General features: G+C 33.6%; 1 protein-coding gene across 5 annotated transcripts in view; it reads left to right on the forward strand.

Moving 5' to 3' along the window:
• HMCN1 (hemicentin 1) overlaps positions 1-21,329 on the forward strand; it is a 420,069-nt gene that overhangs the window by 260,134 nt on the left and 138,606 nt on the right. For all 5 annotated transcript variants that reach the window (XR_008999387.1, XM_057507948.1, XM_057507950.1 and 2 more), the window contains 6 exons: positions 9,229-9,330; positions 10,180-10,356; positions 11,115-11,266; positions 12,361-12,484; positions 16,784-16,959; positions 19,624-19,720. Coding sequence is in view for 4 of the 5 variants with exons in the window: in XM_057507948.1 (XP_057363931.1) it covers positions 9,229-9,330; positions 10,180-10,356; positions 11,115-11,266; positions 12,361-12,484; positions 16,784-16,959; positions 19,624-19,720 (828 nt within the window). In the remaining variant the exon portion in view is untranslated. The remainder of the gene's footprint in view (positions 1-9,228; positions 9,331-10,179; positions 10,357-11,114; positions 11,267-12,360; positions 12,485-16,783; positions 16,960-19,623; positions 19,721-21,329) is intronic.

Consider the following 21,329-nt stretch of genomic DNA (forward strand, 5'->3'; position numbering starts at 1 on the left):
CTCCAGACCAAAACTATGAAATTTTATCAAAACTAAAGGTTTTTGCCAAGTGAGACAGATGTTTTCATAAGCAGATGATTATTTGGAGTCTAATGGCTCAACATTTATTTCATCTGCACTTATTAATATCCCAGGGAAAATCAACTAAGGTGAAGCTTCCAGAAGTAAAATATCATGGTGAAAAGCATATGCTTTGAATTTGGGTCCCCATACTGCCAAGTAATATCTTGTGATATTGCCAAGTAAGATAGTGAGCTTAGAGATTGACTTTTTAAAAGTTCAGTTTTCTCATCTGTTAAATGGAATGGATGATGATAATACCATAATTGGAAAGGTTGTTACGAGGATTAACCCACATTAGCAGAGAACCCCTTTAATTTAATTTTTGTATTTTAAAGTATTTGTTTGTCTAACATCTACTAACACCCACTTAAAGGTTTCTCTATTGCTTTTGTGTTTAATAGCTCACTTGTGACCTACAGGATATTTGGGAAATTATAGGGAACTTTTTAAAAATTGCTTAATGGATAAGTTCAGTTCTGGACTTTACTATACTATTTTCTCAGTACAGATGAGTTTATGACTCACTCTATCATAATTTTAATGGTTAGGGGGGTTTAACTCATCCAGATTACTTTCAGATAAGTCATGTATTAAGTCAAGTTTAACCAGGATTTGAAAAAGTCAATTCATGCCTTTGAATAATTAAAGTAATAGGCAGAATCTAGGCATGCTCTCTGGAAGAAGGTGTTGTGATTTGGGCATGGTATGTACATGCAGCTTTTGAAAGAAGGAGAGGGAAAACCAACAAGTTGAATGGAATTCAACCTCCTGCTGGGAGTTTGCAGACATCATATTGGTAACATAAGATATTCTTACCTCACTAATGTTTCCATGTACAACAGTGTTCACCTAAACTCAAAAACTGCAAGACTATCCCTTTGAGTGGTAGGAGGGAATAGTAGGATTTATGTTGTAATTTCTTTTTATGTAAAAATGCCCCAGGACCCTTTGTTGAGAAGACCATGTTTTCCCCATCGAATGGGCTTGGCATTCTTATTGAAAATCTTTTGACTTGCAGATGTCCCTTTACTGCACCCAGCTTTATTGTGCTTGGCAGATACTGGGTTTTTTACAAATTAAAGGTGTGTGGCAATGCTGTGTCAGGCAAGACTGTTGGTGCCATTTTCCCAGTGGCATCTACTCATATAGTGTCTCTGTGTCACATTTGAGTCATCCTCAAAATATTTCAAAATTTTCATAATTTTTTTTATTTGTCACAGTAATCTGTGATCAGTGATTACAACTTGCTGAAAGTTCAGGTGATAGCAATTGTAGCAATAAAGTACCTTCAAATTAAGATACGTACATTTTTTTAGGTATAATGCTACTGAACCACTTAGACAACAGTAAAGGGTGAACATAACTTTTATACACACAGGGAAACCAAAAATGCATTTGACTCACTTTATTCCAATATTTGCTTTACTGTGGTCACTGAACCCGCAATATCTCCAAGGTATGCCTGTAGAAGTAAGGGTTTATTTCTATAATCTCAGTCCTATTTCTTTGCCTGAATGCCTATCTTTATGTCAGTACCATGCTGTCTTTTTAAATTCTTTTTCCTCTCAACTTTATCGAAGTTTATTTGGCAAGTAAAATTGTGTATAAAGTATTCAATGTGGTGATGTAATATATGTTTACTTTGTCAAATGATTGCTATAATCAGATTAATAACACCCATCACCTCACATAGTTTTCCTTTTGGTGTGTGTGTGTGGGGGGAGGGGGTGGTATGAATATTTAAGATCTGTTCTCTCGGTAATACAGTATTATTAACTATAGTCATCATGTTGTACATTAGATCCCCAGAATTTACTTATCTTATAAATGAGGGCTTGTACCCTTCAACCAGCATCTCCCCAATTCTCCTCTCTCCACCCCCACTCTCTAGTAACCACCATTCTACTTTGTTTCTGTGAGTTCAACTTTTTAAAAATTCTACATATTAATAAGGTCACACAGTATTTTTCTTTCTCTGTCTGGCTTATTTCACTGAGGGTAATGCCCCATATGTTCATCCATGTTGGTTCAAATGACAGGATTTCCTTCTTTGTCATGGCTGAATAATATTCCTATGTATATCTCAGATCTTTCTAATCCATACATCTATTGGCAGGCACTTAGGTTTTGTTTCCATGTCTTGGCTATTGTGAATAATGCTGCAATAAACATAATAGTGCAGATATCTCTTTGAGATACTGATTCCATTTCCTTCAAATATCTGGCCAGAAGTGGAATTGATGGATCATATGGTAGCTCTATTTTTAATTGCTTGAGGGACCTCCCTATTGTTTTCCATAGTAGCTGTAGTAGTTTACATCCCCACCAACAGTATACAACAGTTCTCTTTTTTCTACATCCTCACCAACACTTGTTATCTCTTGTGTTTTCTATACTAACTGTCCTAACAGGTGTAAGGTGATATCTCCTTATGATTTTAATTTGCACTTCCCTGATAATAAATGATGTTGAGCAACTTTTCATGTACTTGTTAGTCATTTGTTAGTATTCTTTGGAGAAATGTCTATTCAGGTCCTTTACCCATTATTTAATCAGATTATTTGTGGGTTTTTTTGTTATTGAGTTGTATGAATTTCTTACATATTTTGAATATATGCCCCTTATTAAATGTATGGTTTGCAAATATTTTTTTCCATTCATAAGTTGCCTTTTCATTTATTTTATGGTTTCCTTTACTATGCAGAATGTTTTAGATGGATGTCATCCCACTTGTTTATTTTGCTTTGTTGTTTGTGCCTTTGGTATCATAATCAAGAAATCATTGCCAAGACAAATGTCAAGGAGGTTTGTCCCTGTTTTCTTCTAGGAGTTTTGTGGTTTCACACCTGATAAGGTCTTTCATCCATTTCACATTAATTTCTAAGTACCACACTGTCTTGATTACATTGATTGACTTTAATGTGTTAAACCAACCCTGCCTTCCTGGGATGAACCCCCGTTAGTCATGGTGCATTTATCTTTTTATATGTTGCTGGATTCACCTTACAAATATTTTGTTGAGCATTTCTGCATCTGTTTTCATAAAGGACATTGATCTGTAGTGTCCTTTTATTGGCTATCATTGGTTTTGTTATCACAGTAAAACTGGCCTCTTAGAATAAGTTGGGAAGTATTCCTGCTCTGCTATATTTTGAAAGACTTTGTGAAAGATTCATGTTAAATCTTAAATGTTTGGTAGAACTCACCAGTAAAGCCATGTGGACCTGGAATTTTCTTTGTTGAAAGTTTTTTTATTACTAATACAATTTATTTATTTTTATATGTGCATTCATATTTTCTACTTCTTCTTGAGTCAGTTCCAGTTGTTTGTGTCTTTCAAAGAAATTACCTATTTCTTCTAGGTTATCCAACTTGTTGGCACACAGTTGTTCATAATATTGCCCTATGTTCTTTTTAATTCTGTAAGGTTGGTAGTAATGACTCTTCTTTGATTCCTGATTACAGCAATTTGGTCTTGTCTCTTTTGTTTTGTCTTTAGTCTAGCTAAAATTTTGTCCATTTTATTGATCTTTTCAAAAAGCAGATTTTGATCTTATTGATTTTCTGCCTCATTTTTATTTTGTCTAATTTATTCATCTGATCTTTATAATTTTCTTCCTTCTGTTTGTTTTGGGTTTAGTTTACTGTTATTTTTTTCTGGTTTCTTAAGGTAGAGTGTTTGATTATTGATGTAAAATCTTTTTTAATATAGTTGTTCAGAGCTATAAATTTCACTCTAAGTACTCCTTTATGTACATCTCACTAATTTTGGTGAGTTGTATTTTTATTTGCATTCATCTCACAGTATTATCTAAAATGTCATGTGATTTCTTCTTTGATCAGTCAGTTACTTAGAAGTGTGTTACTTCCACACATTTGTGAATTTCATGAATCTTCTCTTGTTACTGACTCATAATTTTATTCCACTGTGCTTGGAGAACATACTTCATATGTTTTAATCATTTTAAGTGTATTGAGACCTGTTTTATAGCCCAACATATGGTCTGTCCTTGAGAATGTTAAATGTATACTTGAGAAGAATGTGTGTGTAGTGCTGTTATTAGTTGCAGTGCTGTATGTGTATCTATTGGTTTGTAGTATTGTTCAATTCTTCTATTTTCTTGTTGATTTTCTGTCTCATTGTCTATACATTTCTGAAAGTGGAATATTGAAGTCTCCAACTATTATTGTTGAATAGTCTCTCTCCTTTTGATTCTGTCAATTTTTGTTCCATATATCTTGAGACTCTGTTGTTATGTGAATATATAATTGTTATACCTTCATGGTGAATTGACATTTTGTATCATTTCAAAATATCTTAATTTGTTACTAGTAACATTTTTTATTTTAAAGTCTGTTTTGTTTAATATTGGTATAGCCTTTGCAGTTCTTATTTGTTACTGTTTGTATGGGATATCTTTTTTCCATCCTTTTTCTTACAACATATTTGTGTCTTTGAATCTAAAGTATGTCTCTTGCTGAAACTTATACTTAGGTCATGGTTTCATTTTTTTAAATTCATTCTGCTAGTATCTGCCTTTTGATTAAAGTGTTTAATCCATTTACATTTAATGTAATTATTGTTTGATAGGATTTATGTCTACCATTTTCTGTTTTGATATGTAATGTGTCATTTTTTTATCTCCCTCCTTATTGATTTTTGTATTAAATAGATTTTTTTTGTGTAACATTTTTTTTCTATTTTTATTTTACATATTTTTTAAGTTTATTTTTCTAGTTCCCTGAGGATTATAATTAGCATCTTAAGTAATAATAATATATTTTACATTAATACCAATGTAATTTCAATAATATAAAAAAAACTTTACTCCTTTATAATTTTCTTCCATTTCTCCCCTTTGTGCTATTATTGTCATACAAATTACATATTTATTTATCATATACCCATCAGTACAGATTTATGATTATTGATTTGTGGTGTTGTCTTTTAAATCAGAGAGGAGAAAAAAGAGTTATGCACAGAATATTCAGTTTTACTGTCTTTACTGTTATTTGCCTCTATCAGTGCTCTTTATTCCTTCATATGTATTAGAATTATAATTTCTTCTCAGCCTAAAGGATTCCCTTTATGTAAATATTATGTATTTATGTAACAATTATATATTTCTTATAAGGCTGGAGGATAGCAATGAATTCTCCCTTTTCTGGAGGCTAGCAATGAATTATCTGTTTTCATTTTCCACAAATATTTTAATTTCTCCTTCTAAAGGACAGTTTTGCTGGTTATAGAGTTTTTGGTTGATAGTCATTTCTTTCTTCACTTTGAATAAGTCATCCTACTGCTTTTTGGCCTCCATTTTTTTTTAATGAAAAATTACCTGTTGGACTTACTGAGGATTCCTGTACATGATAAGTCATTTAACTCTCTTGCTGCTTTCAAGAGTCTTTTTTTGCCTTTGGCTCTAACAGTTTGATTGTGATATATCTAATTATGGATTTCTTTAAGTTTATCCACTTTGGAATTTATTAAACTTCTTAAATGTGTAAATGTTTTCCAACAAATCTGTGAAGGTTTCAACCACACTTCTTCAAATACTCTTTCTGAACTTTTCTCTCTGTTCTCTTTTCTGGGACTCCCATTATGCATGATGCTTGATAGTGTACCACAAACCTCAGAGGCTCTGCTCTGTTTGTTTTTATTCATTATTTTTTATTTCTTCTCTTAAAATTGTATAATTTCAGTTGACCCATCTTCACTTTGCTGATTCTTTCTTCTTCCAGCTAAAATACTCTACTTTTAAATTTCAGAATTTTTATTTGGTTCTTTTTATAAAAATTTCTAGCTCTTGATTCATACTCCCCATTTACTGAGACATCACTCTCCTATTTCCTTTTGTTCTTTAGACATGCTTTTCTTTAGCTCTTGAAACATAATTAAAATAGCTGATTTAAAGTCTTTACCTAGTAAGTTAAACATCTGGGCTTCCTCATGGACAATTTCTATTGACTGCTTCTTTTCTTATGTATGGACCATTCTTTCTTATTTCTTTGCATGTCTCATATTTTTCATTGTAATATAGAATATTTTAAATAATGTAATGTGACAAGTCTGGAAACCATATCCTGTTCTCTCCATGATTTTTGTTATTGTCAATGCTGTTGCTGTTTTTTGTTGTTTCTTATGTTTATTTGGTGATAAGTAGAACACTGGTACCCCCCAAAAAATGTTCATTTATACCCATTTCTGTCCTTGAAGATGGAAGAAGGGGGCCACAAGGCAAGGAATGTAAATGTCCTCTAGAATTTGGAAAAGGCAAAGAAATAGATTCTCCTCTAGAGCTGTAGAAACGTATTGAGCCCCTCTAAGGGCTTGATATTAATCCAGTAAATCTGTGTTGGACTTCTGAGCTACAGGACTGTAAAATAATAAATGTATATTGCCTAAACTACCATGAATTTTTACCCTGGGGAAAAAGCTGTTTGCACTGAACAAATTCTGAGTCTGGATACATAATAACAAGTCCTGTAAGTAGAGATTTTTCAAGGAAGGGCCAGACAGGTCAAACAGTGATACTTTTCTAGGAATGGGGCTTTTAGGTAACTCCAAACCCATTCAACACCCTTCTTATCTCTTAGGGCGCTTTTCTCACTGTGATTGCAGGGCTGTTTGTTTTTAAGGTTACTGCTGAGCTGGGAATAGGGTGAGTTAAAAATGCCATAAAACTCACTGTTCATAATGAGATTTATCTGTTTTTCTTGAATAAACAATTCTTGGATTGTTAACAGTCTTTGGTTAATTTCCAGAGTTCTGAAAAAATTGATTTGGCAATTTTTCCAGTGTTCTTGTTTCTTTTATGGAGGAGTGGATTTCAGGGCCCTTACTCTGCCCTTCTTGCTGATGTCTAAGTATTTTTCTTTGAGTTCTCTAGGGGAGTGAAAAATAGCTGGCCCCTCCATAGGTCTTGTATTTCTTATTCCTACCATAATGTCTTATTGCAGCAGCTACGTAGTCTGTCAAAACCTTCAGTGATTACTTCAGTTCAGAAGGCTTCAAGTGAGTATTTAAATAACTGTTTTGAAAGAATGTTCCATGGACTAATTATTTTTCCTTTCTACTTGGAAAAGTCAGATAGCCATACTTAAAGGTATTTTGTCCTTAAATACCATATCATTAATCTGAATTCAGTGCAGAAAACAGAAACATTCTAGGCATTTTAAGCAGGAAGAGTTAATATACTGAATTAAATGGACACAAAGAAACCATACATGTGACAGGGAAGAAGGTTCTAGGCTTTGTTTTCAGGAACAACTCTCAGAAAAACAGAGATCTGACCCACAAAGAAATTTACCTCAGAACAGACATATTTGAAGCTTGTCAAAAAACAGCTTTGAGTATTTTTATCTTCTTGTTGTTTTTGCTCATTTGTTTTCCCTGGTGTTTTCTTTTGCTTTTTTTAAAAATTATTTCTTTATTCCTGACTTCTTATGGTTTATTTTTTTCATGTTCTAGGCTCTGAGATGAATTCTTAGAACATTTATTTAGTTTTGAATATATTAATTAGGGTTTTAATGTTTCCTTTGATTACTGTACTGCTTGGTGACATCCCATTAATGTTAATTCTAAATTTCAACTTATATTTTCTAATCCTACACTTTTGTCTTGATTAACTCTATGGTTTTCCCCATGTAGAGAAATTTATATTTTTGTTTTTGATTTCTATTCTTTTCTTATGTATAGTTCTATTAAATTGCGGTTAAAAGTGCTTCATTGAGATTGGGGATAGTCAGTACAAAAACATTCTATTTGCATTTGAAAAGAACATATTTTTTAACTGTAAAAATCATACATACACAATCTGCATAAGTAATTTTATTTTTCAAAATCTTTATAACTATTTTGTTTCAGTACATAATCAATTCCTGAGAAAGGTGTACTAAGGTATACTACTTTTAGATTTTTCAAAATTTGCCTCCTTTTTAACAGTTTTTGCTTTGTTATTCAGTGCATAAAGCATGATTATCATGGATTCTTCATGAATTGTAACATTTTAATCAATAGAAAGTATGTTGCTTAGTCATATTTAGTCTTTTTTGCCTTGTGTACCAGTATGTCAGAAATTGATGTCATCCTTGTCCTGGTATACCTCTGTTCAGCTCTTTATTGTCAACATTTTTGTGCATTTTAAAATTTATGCTTCTTATCTACTCGGATTTTTTAATTTAAAAAGTGGTGTTAACCCACAAATGTGTTAACTCTTGTCTATTGAACAACAAAATGAATTCATTCACATTTATGCTCTTGATTTATGTATTTAATTTTATTTCTGCTCTCATTTAGTAAAATCACTTTTCTTCTTCCCTTTCCTCCTTTCCCCACGCTCTGTCTTTGCTAAATTAATGAATGGAGTGATTGCTTGATTGTGTGTGGGTTGGAGTTGAGGGTTGCCAGTGCATCAAATGAGTTAAATTTAGCAAAATTGTTAATGCATTTTTTAATAATCTTTAAGTGCAGACTTACTGTAGCATCTCCTCAAATTAAGATCTCTAGTTTTTTTGTAATTATTTTCATCCTGGCATCCTTTCTATACTCCTTGAGATAGTATTGGAAACATAGGGCATTGCTATTCATGTTGTTTTTCCTTTTACACTATGTCTCATAGACTTTCTGAATTCCTACCTAATATTAAGCAATAGAGTAGCATTACCTCTGATTATTTAAAATTGAAGAGAGAGTTTTCTGTTTTACTTTATTAAGAATTTAATTATCACTTTTATATAAAAAGTTGTGAATAAAAAAAGGGATTCTGAATTTTCTGAAATGGTTTAAGATAGTAGTCTCCAAAGATGAAGTCAGATATTTTGGGAAATACTGATTTCTCCTCCTCTGTAAGGGTTCAGATGAGATGGCTTACTTCTTGGTAAAGACAGTTCATCATCAGAACAATCAGAGTAACTGGAATAAAAAAATACTCCTTTAACTTTCCTACTCCTCTAATCTACAATTCTAAGGATTTTCTTATGAGCACAGAGAAAGGGATTATCCAGAAAGTCTATTAATATCTTTTTTCTATCCTGTTCTTCATTTCTACTTAATAGTATTCTTTTCTTTTATCCCAAGTCTATCAGCATATATAGATGAAAGAAAGAAAGAAATGATAATTTCTATTTTCAATATAAATATCCTCCTATATGGGCTTCTTGCAGAACCACCCAGTCTGGAGGATGCTGGGAAGATGCTGAATGAGACTGTGGTGGTAAACAACCCCGTACAGTTGGAATGTAAGGCAGCTGGAAATCCCTTGCCTGGTATGTTTACTTGTGGACTCTGTAACCTATTAACATTCGAAGATTTCTGGGAATAGCTGAATCTGTCTATGAGCATAATAGAGTAGTTACTAATAAAGGAAAGATTATAGATTACATTTCAAGGTTAAAAATAAGGAAGGATATCATTAGGTGGATGATGTTTTTGAATTTTCATTGCTTTTAACTATATGAAATAGTTTGCTCGTTTAAACAATGCAGAAATACATGAATAGCTAATTGTCTTATCTTTTCCATAGCCACAAAATCCGTACTAGTATTTTGCATACATTTATGTTGCAAATCATTTTTCATCTAGTCCAAATTGATCATCTTTATAAATCAGTCATTTGATGAGACTATTATTTTGTTTTATTGATTTTCATCACTGGTTAGTCATATGAATCAATAAAAATATACATTTTTTTAGGTGTAATAGTATGTGAAGGGTTTAGATTTGATTAGATGCATAGAACAAATTTTTATAGATGAGCAGAATATATACAAGAAAAATAAATATGATTGGTTAAAAGTTGCTGTCAGACAATATGATATGTCAGAGATAATATAAATAATATATTTTTAAATACATTCATTTTCAGGACTCTTATATTGGCTTGACTACTCGTGTTTCCTAGGGTTACCTCTAGCTAAAAGTCAACCCTAAAAAAGGTATTTAAACAGCCTGAAATTGAATGATAAGCATAAGAATAAAGGATCGTTACTATTTTAGTTAAGCTCCAATTTAGTGCATGTATCGAGCTTTTAAAAGAAAGGATTTTATTTTTAATGAACTTTTAAAAATATGGACTTCTTTTAAAAAGATGGGCTTCTTTCTTCTTCCCCTTACAGCTATTACATGGTACAAGGATAATCGACCACTCTCAGGTTCCAACAGTGTGACTTTCTTGAACAGAGGACAGGTCATTGATATTGAAAATGCCCAGATTGTAGATGCTGGCATATATAAATGCGTGGCCATCAACTCAGCTGGAGCTACAGAGTTATTTTATAGTCTGCAGGTCCATGGTAAGTGCGAGTTCTCCTAAAATCATCCTGGGATAAAGAAGCATTAAAAGCTATTAAGTGTGTCTATAATATTCTAGTGTACATATCTAACACAGTGTATCATTGTCATCTTTATGTAAGAGTGCAGCATCCTAAAACATTTTATTTCATGATTCCTATTAAAATGCTTTTTTTTTTCATGCTCTATTGTCACATGCCTTTGAACTTGTTTGCTTTAGGTGGACTATTGAAGTAGTCATTGACAATCTCACTGGCTATTGACAATAACCTGTTTGTACATACTGTCTATCATAATCATAGGTATTGGTTAAAGAAATGTTTCCAGGTTATCTTTAATAATCCTTGTAAGAGGAATTGGCAGATAATGTACTTGAGTGGACACAGAGGAAAGAGACACACACACACATACACAAAGCTGGGAATCAAGAAATAAAAACCTACTCTGGCATTAAAAACCGAATTTCCTAAAGTAGCAAAAACCTCCTTTTCCTCATCTGTAAAATGGAAATATCATCAATATCCTACTTACCTTATTATCAGTTATCCTACTTACCTCACAGGATGGCTGTGATTAAAATCTCAAGTAAATGGTGTGAAAAGAACTTATCCCCAAAACAAACAAATAAATAGATAAACCAAAACACTACATGTAAAAACATACTACTGTGGACATTACGTATAGTTTTCATTATGTTGAGATGAAATATTCTGTGACGGTAACATTTCTTACTTTTATTTATTTTTTAATTCCTTTTTAGTGCCCCCGTCGATTTCTGGCAGCAGTAACATGGTGGCGGTGGTGGTGAATAACTTGGTGAGGTTAGAGTGTGAAGCCAGAGGTATCCCTGCCCCAAGTCTGACCTGGTTGAAAGATGGGAGCCCTGTCTCCAGTTTTGCTAATGGGATACAGGTACTTTTCATCATTTCTTAGGGGAAATATATCACCTGCTCATTCAATATAGGAAATATAAACAGGTGAAGAGATTTGGAGAATGAGAATTAACAAATGTTATCCAAAAATGTACACATATATATCCATAAATACCATGGATACACAATTGGAGTTCTCAACAATTCATTAAAAGCTCGCTATACCTAGGAGTTTTCTTGTCTCATATGTAGATGCTATATTTTGACCGTTTGTTTTAGATAATTTCTACCTACTTTCCCATCCCCATTCCTTGCCACCACCATAAGAGATACCTTACACAAAAAAATTTTGCATATTAACAACAAAAACAGGAATTTTCTAGTATAATTTATATTTAAATGTCTGGAAATAATAACAAATCAGAGAACAATATGGGATATATTTAATTCTACAAAAACATCAAATAATGAAGTAAAGGAAAGGCAATATTATAAGAAATTTAATTTGAGTCCAAGAAAAAATTTAAGTGTATTACATTGACTGAAAATCAAAAATACAGAAGCACATATATCTCATTTAAAGTATACTTTATTTTGCTTAGCATACAACTAATTTTTCCCACCATTCTACTTTTTTAGTTTTTCTTGACCATCTAAGGCTTACAGAATTTGGGATCATGAAGATCTAATAAGTTAATGTCAACATTTTGGAGGTGTAACTAGACCAATAGGATAAAAGGGCAATGAATGTGACTAGTTAGTTCATTTGGCTGCTACTTTGCTGTTAACTTTAACTTCTTACTTGTCCTCCCAAAGAAAATTAGAAGGAATATTAGCTCCCCTTATTCCCCTGGGGCTCTCTCTTTCTCTGTAGTAAGTATGGATAAAATTGGACCTTTACTTGGTCCTATATATAAAGACTTGGTTTTAGTGGCTATTACTTCTCACAGTCTTCTTTCACAGAGAAGATGAGAAGTGGATCATTTGATGCTTCCCATTTTAATATATCCAAATGGAAATCTTTCTAGAAGCAAATATCAATTGATGAATCTCAGAAAATAAGAGAAACAGTCTTTCTACACCTACCATTCTCAAGGGGGCATGTTGGCTATTTGGCTTTCTTATCATTGATAGGTACTGTCTGGGGGCCGCATCCTAGCACTGACCAGTGCACAAGTCAGTGATACAGGGAGATACACCTGCGTGGCAGTGAATGCTGCTGGAGAGAAACAAAGGGACATTGACCTCAGAGTATATGGTGAGACATTTTAATAATTCCTTCTGCTCTGAGATAGATATGTTCAAGTCTTAGGATCACTGAAGAAGTTAAGAAAAGTTATTAACCATAAAAGCCATGAACTATAGAAATGATATTACAGTATCAATTCAAATCAAATTCTACCTTTCTGCCTTGTATTTGACTTAGACAGATTCTTTTTTAAAAGTTGTGAAAAATTTAAATACATACATCCAGCATGCTAGATGTTGGCTTTCTGAGTATTGTAAAGAACATGACTATGGAGAGCAGCTTTACAATGTGGAAGACATTTTCTTACTAAAGCAGGCATCTGTTCAAGTAGCTCTCTTGATCTATTCTTCTCCAAGCCTTGATTTTATTGCTTTTAAACTATATTTACAATCTGCATATTTCATAGTAAATACTGTGTCTATGAACTAAAGGATATTTGAGGAGCAAAAATTAAGCATAAATTTAGAGAAAATTCAAGGGTTTTTTTCTACCTACAAGCTGTAAGGTACAAACAAAAACAAAAACAAAAAATGTCTGATTGCATCACAGCAAAAGTCCTGCCAAACAAAATTAAGGCCAGATTGGCCTCCATTCATACATTCTGCCATTCATTCCAAACAGTACACCTTTGCATTTAGAACTCTTTCAGGTCTTTTTCAGTGTCTTATTTGCATTATATTCCTTGATTCATGGAATAATGAAATTGTTTCTTCTGTGGCCCCTCAAAGAATATTTTACTTGTTTAATGCAGGTCTTCTCCTCTAAGTCCTACCTCACTTCCAAATAGTTCACTCCTATTCACAATATATTTCTTTTTTTTTTTTTAATCTCCAGACCATATGAGTTGACTACTTTTTATTAGCTCATCAGAAGTAAATGTAATGATTGCACTAACTTATAAGTCATGTTTTTTAAATAAAAAGGCCTCTTACTACAACATGGCTAACATAAGTCTTAAAGTTCCAGTTGGCATTAATAAACCACCAAAGTAAACCACTGTATGCATCCCTATTTCCTATTGCTTCTTCAGTTGTCATAGGTCTACAGCCAACCTCCAGCTTTGCTAGTGCTCTGTGCTGAGATAACAGGTAAGTCTAAAATGACCAACTGCAGAGAATCTAACTCTTCCCTTAACAGGGTCACTTTTATGTTTTATGAAGAACTGAAATGCTACCCAATCTAAAATATCCTCAGAGAATGATTCATCAATCAATCTAACACAATGGCTCCTTCAGCCATTAGCAAGCAAGCAGAGAGGTGACGTCAGTTGCACTAAATTTAATCAGCAGTGAAGATCTGGGATTGGCCTCTTCCATTTCCATGTTGGTTAGGGTCAAAACTGGACCTGGGAGATGATAGAGAGCTGATATTTTCTAGGAGTTATAAACATGTGCATCTTGTTCTTTATTACTTGCTAAAATACTCTAAGTCTGAAAACCAGATGACTCCTCTGTTGTAAAAGTTAAATGACTAACTAATATGTACATATGAGAATGTGTATTATGTGTTCGCATTTGAAATATATATATATATATATATGCATAGCAAACTACTGAAGAGCATACAGTTAAAACTGGCTTTTAACCTAAAATTAGTTTCCAAATAATACTCCACTCTTAGTATTACTTCCATATATTATATTACTATGTATCTGGTATTGACCTTGACAATCTTGTGTCTAACTGGAGCCCAGTGAATGTTCATCTCCAGCAGTTAAGTCCCCTCCATATTTACCCTGTAGTGTGGGGGTGACAGCAATAGTAGACAGTGGGTAAAATAGCTTTCCCTACATTAACAAAGGAACTTTATTAAAAATTTTTCTCCTTGGTGTAAATTCAGAGTGTGTATTACAATATTCTGAAGTGCTGAAACAAAGGGATTGAGTTTTTAAATGATTTGGATTCTCGTAGTACCTTTTTTTAAAACCTAAGCTCAGAGAACTTTCTTAAAGATCACACATTCCCCAGCATCTCAGCAAGCGAAACTCCATGGTAATTCTGATTTTGGTAATTAAATTTAACAAGTATAATTCATAGGATAAGAAACAGGCACAATAAATCCCTTCCTAAACAACATAACCACAAAACAAAATAGGGATAACATCTAAGGAAGCTTAGAATCTAAAGAGTAGAAACTTGGTCTTTTCTCAGACTAAACAAAAAGTTGAAAATGAAAGACAGGCCAGAAAAAAAAAAATAGGTGTGTTTTGGTAATATATATCCTCAGCTGTAATTAGATTTGCTTTAATTTATGTTCCTTAATAAACAAACACGCTATTGCTTGTACATTTTCCCTCTCTATTTAAAAAAATCTGGTTTCCTTTTGAACTTGGTTCAACTCATTTAGCTGTGAAGAAAAGTAATTGAAGGAAAAATATTTTGAAATAAATTAACATTCTTTTTTTTTTGGATTATTTCTGACTTTTACTTCTACAGTCATAAAAAAATTATGCTCCTTTGTAAATTCTAGAAATTATCTAAGATAAACTTATTTTACATATTTATGGTACTTTTTATCCACTGAAACTAGACTTTACCTGAAATTGTTACCAAGCTGTAAAATTGGCTGTTCTATTCAGAGCTCTCTGTAATACGACTGGTGAATATATCTTTTATATTAATAATATATTTTTTAAATATATATTTAAATTTAAAATATAAAATCTATATTTTAAGAATATCTTAGAAAATAGCACTAATTGTGCTGATTTTTCAAATATTATAGCAGTGTTAATCTCAGACCGGCTGGTATCTTTTATCGAATGTGTCACCTGTTAAATACAATCCCACTGTTCTCTGTTCCCCATAGATTATGTTAAACGTATCAAGAGCTAGCTGTCTATGCTAATAAATGTAGCAGAAAGGGTGTCACAAATCTCAGCACAAATGCTCCGTTGGTCTATTCCAGCCACTGTGCATGGCATTTCTTCTTTAGCATCAATTCCTTTGGATTTAGCACAAGTCCTGTATCCAGAAAGAGCAGAAGAAAGTGTCCTTTAGTTCACATGCCCTTTCCTTTGTAGAAAACAAAGTAGCACAGAAACTTGGTTACAGAAACACAGTGTTACTAGTAAAGTCTATTGCATTCATTGTCCTTCCGTCACAGTATCAAGCCTGAAACAATGGCTAATGGTCAGTATATATTAATGTTCCTTACCGCAAAAATCTCATTTCTACCGAAGTATTTGGAAAGTCCCTTAGGATTCATTTCAGTACAGCTTAACCTTTTTTGTTAAACAAACAAACCAAAAAAAAAACTTAAAATACAGTAAGTTTCCTATGTTCCTGAATAGTTATGGGACTTAGTGAGAAATAGCCAAGGAAATTCCCTCCCATGCCTTTTACTTTTTTTTTGGAGTGACCCTTTTATAACATGCCTGATTTCATTCTTGGTTTGTGTTTTTTGAATTATTATAAATACCGTCCTGAAAGAGTCCTTGAGAGGTTATGGAGCCCACCCTTTTGTTCTTGGCAGGGCTGTCTAAACCATCTGAGACAAATGACTGTTTACTCTATTTTTTAATACACCCACAGGAAGGAGATTCCTTAAACGTCTCCAAAAACACATTTCAGCATGTGACAAGCCTTATGGCCAGAGAATTCAAGTTTTAATCTCATTAAAATTTCAACTCATTTCCTCTTTTTATGTAATTGTATGTTGTACAGATGGCCACTGATTAGTTCTTTATTGTGTCGTTTATCCCACACGGTCTTTATTCCATAGAAAGTTGACAGGGCACCACGAGAACCAAATGAAGTTCTAAGATGCAAATCAGAAGCCTCCTAGCTCTGCTACCAATTAGTCACGTAGTTTCAAATAAGCTATTGTCTGTCACCATCTTACATTTTTGTGAGACTGGGTGAGCTCTTTCAACTTTATTTTCAAATTTTTCCTCTGTGTCTATGAAATTTATGTTGTAAAACATGTAAACAAATATCAAAAGTGTATTTACTTTTAATTTGTTATTTCCAAAATACTTCATGTGATTTGTTACTTTGAAAATCTGAAGGTGGTAACATCGAGTTCAAAAAGTTTCTTCAGTGGGTACTTGTGGAGAACTTCCAGTTCTAAAACTTGTTAAAGGAAAATGTTAGTGAAAAGCATTTCTGTTCAACAGGAGCACATTAACCGGTGATTTATTAACACTTGAGTCTGAACGAAATGATACGAAGAGGATATGTGAGGATTATTGCAATCCTATATCTTAACAGAACGAATAAAGCTATTTAGTGTTTGTCCTGATGATTAATAAAGATAAGCCAAGTGCTGGCCTGTTTTATCCTGAGAGAAAACCCGTCTTTCACTTAGTTCCACCAAATATCATGGGAGAAGAACAGAATGTCTCTGTACTCATTAGCCAAGCTGTGGAGTTACAATGTGAAAGTGATGCTATTCCCCCACCTACTCTGACCTGGTTAAAAGATGGCCGTCCCTTGCTGAAGAAACCAGGTCTCAGTATCTCTGAAAATGGAAGCATGTTAAAGGTAAGGCTAGAGATTCACTTACTTCTTCTTATTCCTAAGCTCCTGGTTTTGGTATTATCGCTATTAAACTTGCCTGTCTTTACACGTGTTCTATGAATTCTGCCATATAAACTTCTATAAATACTTTCATTAATGAGATCTTTTAATATTTTTAAATTTTATGCTTAGTAAGATTTAAATATTTATCCATATTTGTAACCAGTAGCCATCTCAAAAAAATGCTTCTAGGAAAATATTATAGGGATATTTTAAGGAGTGCTTCATCTTTAGCTATTCATGAAAAAGTATAAGACACATTTCCTGTCTTCAGTGTCCTTCAGTTTTGCATAAATGCATGAAAAATTATCTGTTCAGTTGAAAAATGTGTTAAGTACTGTAAGTCTGAGTTAATTATGAAGCGGATGGTACAGACAACACTTTTTGGCAAGAAAGCAGAAGGTAAGGCTCTGGAATAGTCTGGGAAGGCTGCTTGGTTTTTTATGGGCAGATGGGACAAGAGAACTGATTAAGGAAAGCAAGTAAGCTAATGAGGCTTGAAACAGAATTTAGCAAAGTGACTATTTGAAGATAAGGTTGATTTGAGTAAAAGAAGAGCTAACATTGAAAGCCTACGGAAGTACACAGGCCATCAGAATGTTTCTTAAGCCCTCATAATAACCCTACTGAGAAATGGAAAGAATGGCTAAGTGTAGCCTGCCCACAGTTACTAAGTGGCAGAAATGGGATTTGAATACAGAGAGTATAGCTTCAGGGCTCACGCTACCAACCACTACACCATGATGCCTCTTGGTAAGGAAGGTTATTACTGGCAAACAAAGAGAGTCCTGAGGTAGATGATGGGTGTCAACACATAGGAAGCTGAGAAGCTTACAGGAGGAGAAGAGAAACATGGGAGAGCGGGAGCGAGCATGGAGGTACATGTCAGAGGCAAGAGGGTGACGACCTTAGGAATTCTGCTGTTGTAAACTGGAGCTGGGTGAAGCAGGAAAGGTCAGAATCACTGATGGAGGAAGGGAGGGTAAGTCTACTGAGCTATATAGGAAAGAAAAAGTAAAAAGCCCTGCCCGAATTTGAGAAGGCAGCTGGCAAAACTCTCAAATCACAGTTGTGATGGAACAACAGAGAGAGATTTATATGAATATGGTCCCAACACTGCTAGGGGAGAGTTATCCATGATTAGAACTGTCTTGGCAAATTCCAGTGAGTATAGAAGTTCAGTTATTTAGAGTACTGATCCCAGTAGAGTTGGGGAAGCCAGAAGAGAGGTTAAACGCAGGGATCTACTGATTCTCCAGCACAGAGGATGGCGAGGCACCCTGGAGTGTGCAGGTCCCACTGGGAGGTGTAAAGCGAAGGCCTTATAGAAATGAAAACTTCTACAGAACTGAAACCTAACTGGTCAATTAAAACGATCTTACCTGTGCACTACCCAAAGTAATTCATGTGCATCTTGACTTACTTTGAACAAGTAAAAGATTCTTACTGTTTTATTTTGCGTGGCACACACTAGGCAATCAATAAATCTTAATCCCCCCTCTGTACTGCACCACTCCCTCCACCCCCAAATTGACTATTTTTATGAGATGTGCAGGACCTGTGCTTACTGACTTTAAGGACCTGGGACCCCAGCTTTGAATAGGTCTGCCATTAAATTATTTGATGGGGCAATTTAAATATCTTAATTGATCCTGAGTTTTCTTATTTGTAAAATAAGGAAGTTGGAATCTAAGTACCCTTTCAGGTCTGGTATTCTTGAGTTCTTCATTTGTGCTTTGATCAAATTCCAGGTCTATTTGTTCACATCACACTCCTAATAAGAGTTTTAGAGCACCTTCTGCACACGCACCTCTGCTGTACTGCATACTTTCAATGATGAGTCCAACTCCAAAAATTCTCCTTCATTTGAGTGTGGTAGCGATCAATTGCAAAGTTACTTAGCAATCAATCACATACCAACTATACTAGTTCTACCTCTTATATTATTGTTTATATCTTGTTTAAGAATTTAACTTTTTTATGTTCTCAGCTGGCTTGGAAACTCAAATCAGAAACCGTATATTACACAAACTTCTTATCTTTTACCTGCAATATCAGATACAAGGGTCTCAATAATGGCTCAGTGATCAATGAATGAATGATGAAGAGTATTGATACATGTTGCAGACAAATACATGGAAAATATTTACTGATACTCAGTTATACCGAACACCAAACTAAGACACTGAGACTAATTGAATGTAAAACTTGGCTTGAAGAAGCTTACAACCCAGAATGGGGAAAAGATGTATAATAAACCAATAATATGGGTGTGATTTTACTGAATAATATGCTAGACATATAAAGACTGTATATTTTAAAGCCCTAAATACTTATTCAAAATTAAGTGATGTTTTTATTGTTGCTATTTTATCTGAGTTATACCTCAAAGGCCTTTCTAGACCTTCAACCACTAATATTCATGAGGTTAAAATAAGGTCTGACATAGGTGAAAATTGTTCAGTCATGATAAGTGATGGATATGTTACATTAATTTTTATATTCTCCCTACAATATGTTGAAAGTATTCAGAACACAAATGAAAAGTAGCAGATCACAAATAACAGTAAAGAAAAATCCCAATTACAAAATAGAAACTGTCATTTCAAAGCATGATTTTGTTTTTAGATTGAAGATGCTCAGGTTCAAGACACTGGTCGCTACACTTGTGAGGCAACAAATGTTGCTGGAAAAACTGAAAAAAACTATAATGTCAACATTTTGGGTAAGTGTGATTAGATAATTAATTCAAGAGAAATTGTAGATAGACTCCTGGAATCCAAATGAGTCAGTCATTGTAAACATGTTAGTCATCTACTTTGAGGCAGACCAGTTCTCCTCTCCAGCCTGCATAGTATGCTGTTTAGCTTCTATAAACAGGGTCTCCTAATGGAGCCTTCCCAATGAATTGACAGTGGTTTGGTCAATTGAAAATAAGTCAAAAGACCAAATTTTGCCTGTGGATTATGTGTGTATGTTCGTGTGTGAGAGAGAGAGAGCACATGAACTTGTGGAAGGGAGATGGGATTATTATGCCAGCCAGTGAGAAAAACCTCTCCTTGCTTGAAATTTTACCATTTGGTACTAACCAAGATAATTCTTAGGAATTATCACAATTTCTACCTTGGCTGTGGCTGCCTGATAATTGTTAAAAATTATTCCCATTTCCAATATATTCCCCTTTATTTTAAATATTTCTTTAAATGTATTTATAATGTCATGCCTTCTTAATTTTGATTGTATTGGTTTAAACTTTATAACTATTGTGATAATGAGCTGAAATTTACCTTTGATTTATAAAAGTTTTTATTCAAATCATATTTTTAAATAGTAATAAGCAGGGGAAATAATTTGAGTCCAATGGAGAGCAAATATTTTTTAAAACTTTAAGAATAAGCATTTATGTAGAAAATGACTTGTTAATTATGAATCAGTATTTTTTAAATTCTTAAGGAAGATTATGAGAAGTGCTATTATTTTCCCTGTGAAAGGATTTATTTACTTTTAAATCATAAAATTTACTAAGTAGTAAAATTTTATTTACTGCATATTAGCAATGTATCATTAATGCCTCTTCCTACCTTCCTCTATCCTTTTTCTCCCTCATTGCTCCTTTCCTTGTTCTCTCATTTTTTTCTAAGAAAAATATTCATACAACTCCCAATATGTGCAACACACTGATCTAGGTATTGTCGAGTAAAGATTGAAAAAAGAAATAAAAGAAATGTCAGGAATAATGATCAATTAGAAAGTGAAGTGAAGAATTCATCATTAAAGCGCTATATTGGAGATACCTGTGGACCATCCATGTGAAACTGTCCACCATGTGGTCAGAAATTTGAGCCTGTAATTTAGGAGAGGAAGATAAGAATTCAAATAAAAGGGAGAAATAAAGTTGGAGACATGATAAATAATGTAGCAGTTGAGATCCCTTAGAGAGAGTAAAAAGAATGTGTACAGAAGTGTATTGTAGAATGACTCTCACACATACCATGTAGGAAAGGAGACAGAAATAGAGACCCCAAATGAGAAGCTGAGAAGAAAACAGAGGTAGGGGGGAAAACTGGGGAAAACTTGCATCAAACTAGGGACAATGGTGTTCTAGACAACAAATAAGTTGAACATGGATGGGTGGGTGGGTTGCATGAATGAATAATGTCACATATTTCAGAGAAACCAAATTAAACATAATTTAACAAAAACGTAAAAATGTAGTTTACAAATGAGGACACCAATGTCTCTTTAAAAAAAAGCAAATTAATAGTGGAAACCTAATGCAATGTAAGGATGACTGAAAGGGGAGAGAAAGTTGAGACATCAGGATAGATTCACTC

Source organism: Manis pentadactyla, chromosome 9 (assembly GCF_030020395.1).
Source record: "Manis pentadactyla isolate mManPen7 chromosome 9, mManPen7.hap1, whole genome shotgun sequence".
NCBI classification, from domain to species: Eukaryota; Metazoa; Chordata; class Mammalia; order Pholidota; family Manidae; genus Manis; species Manis pentadactyla.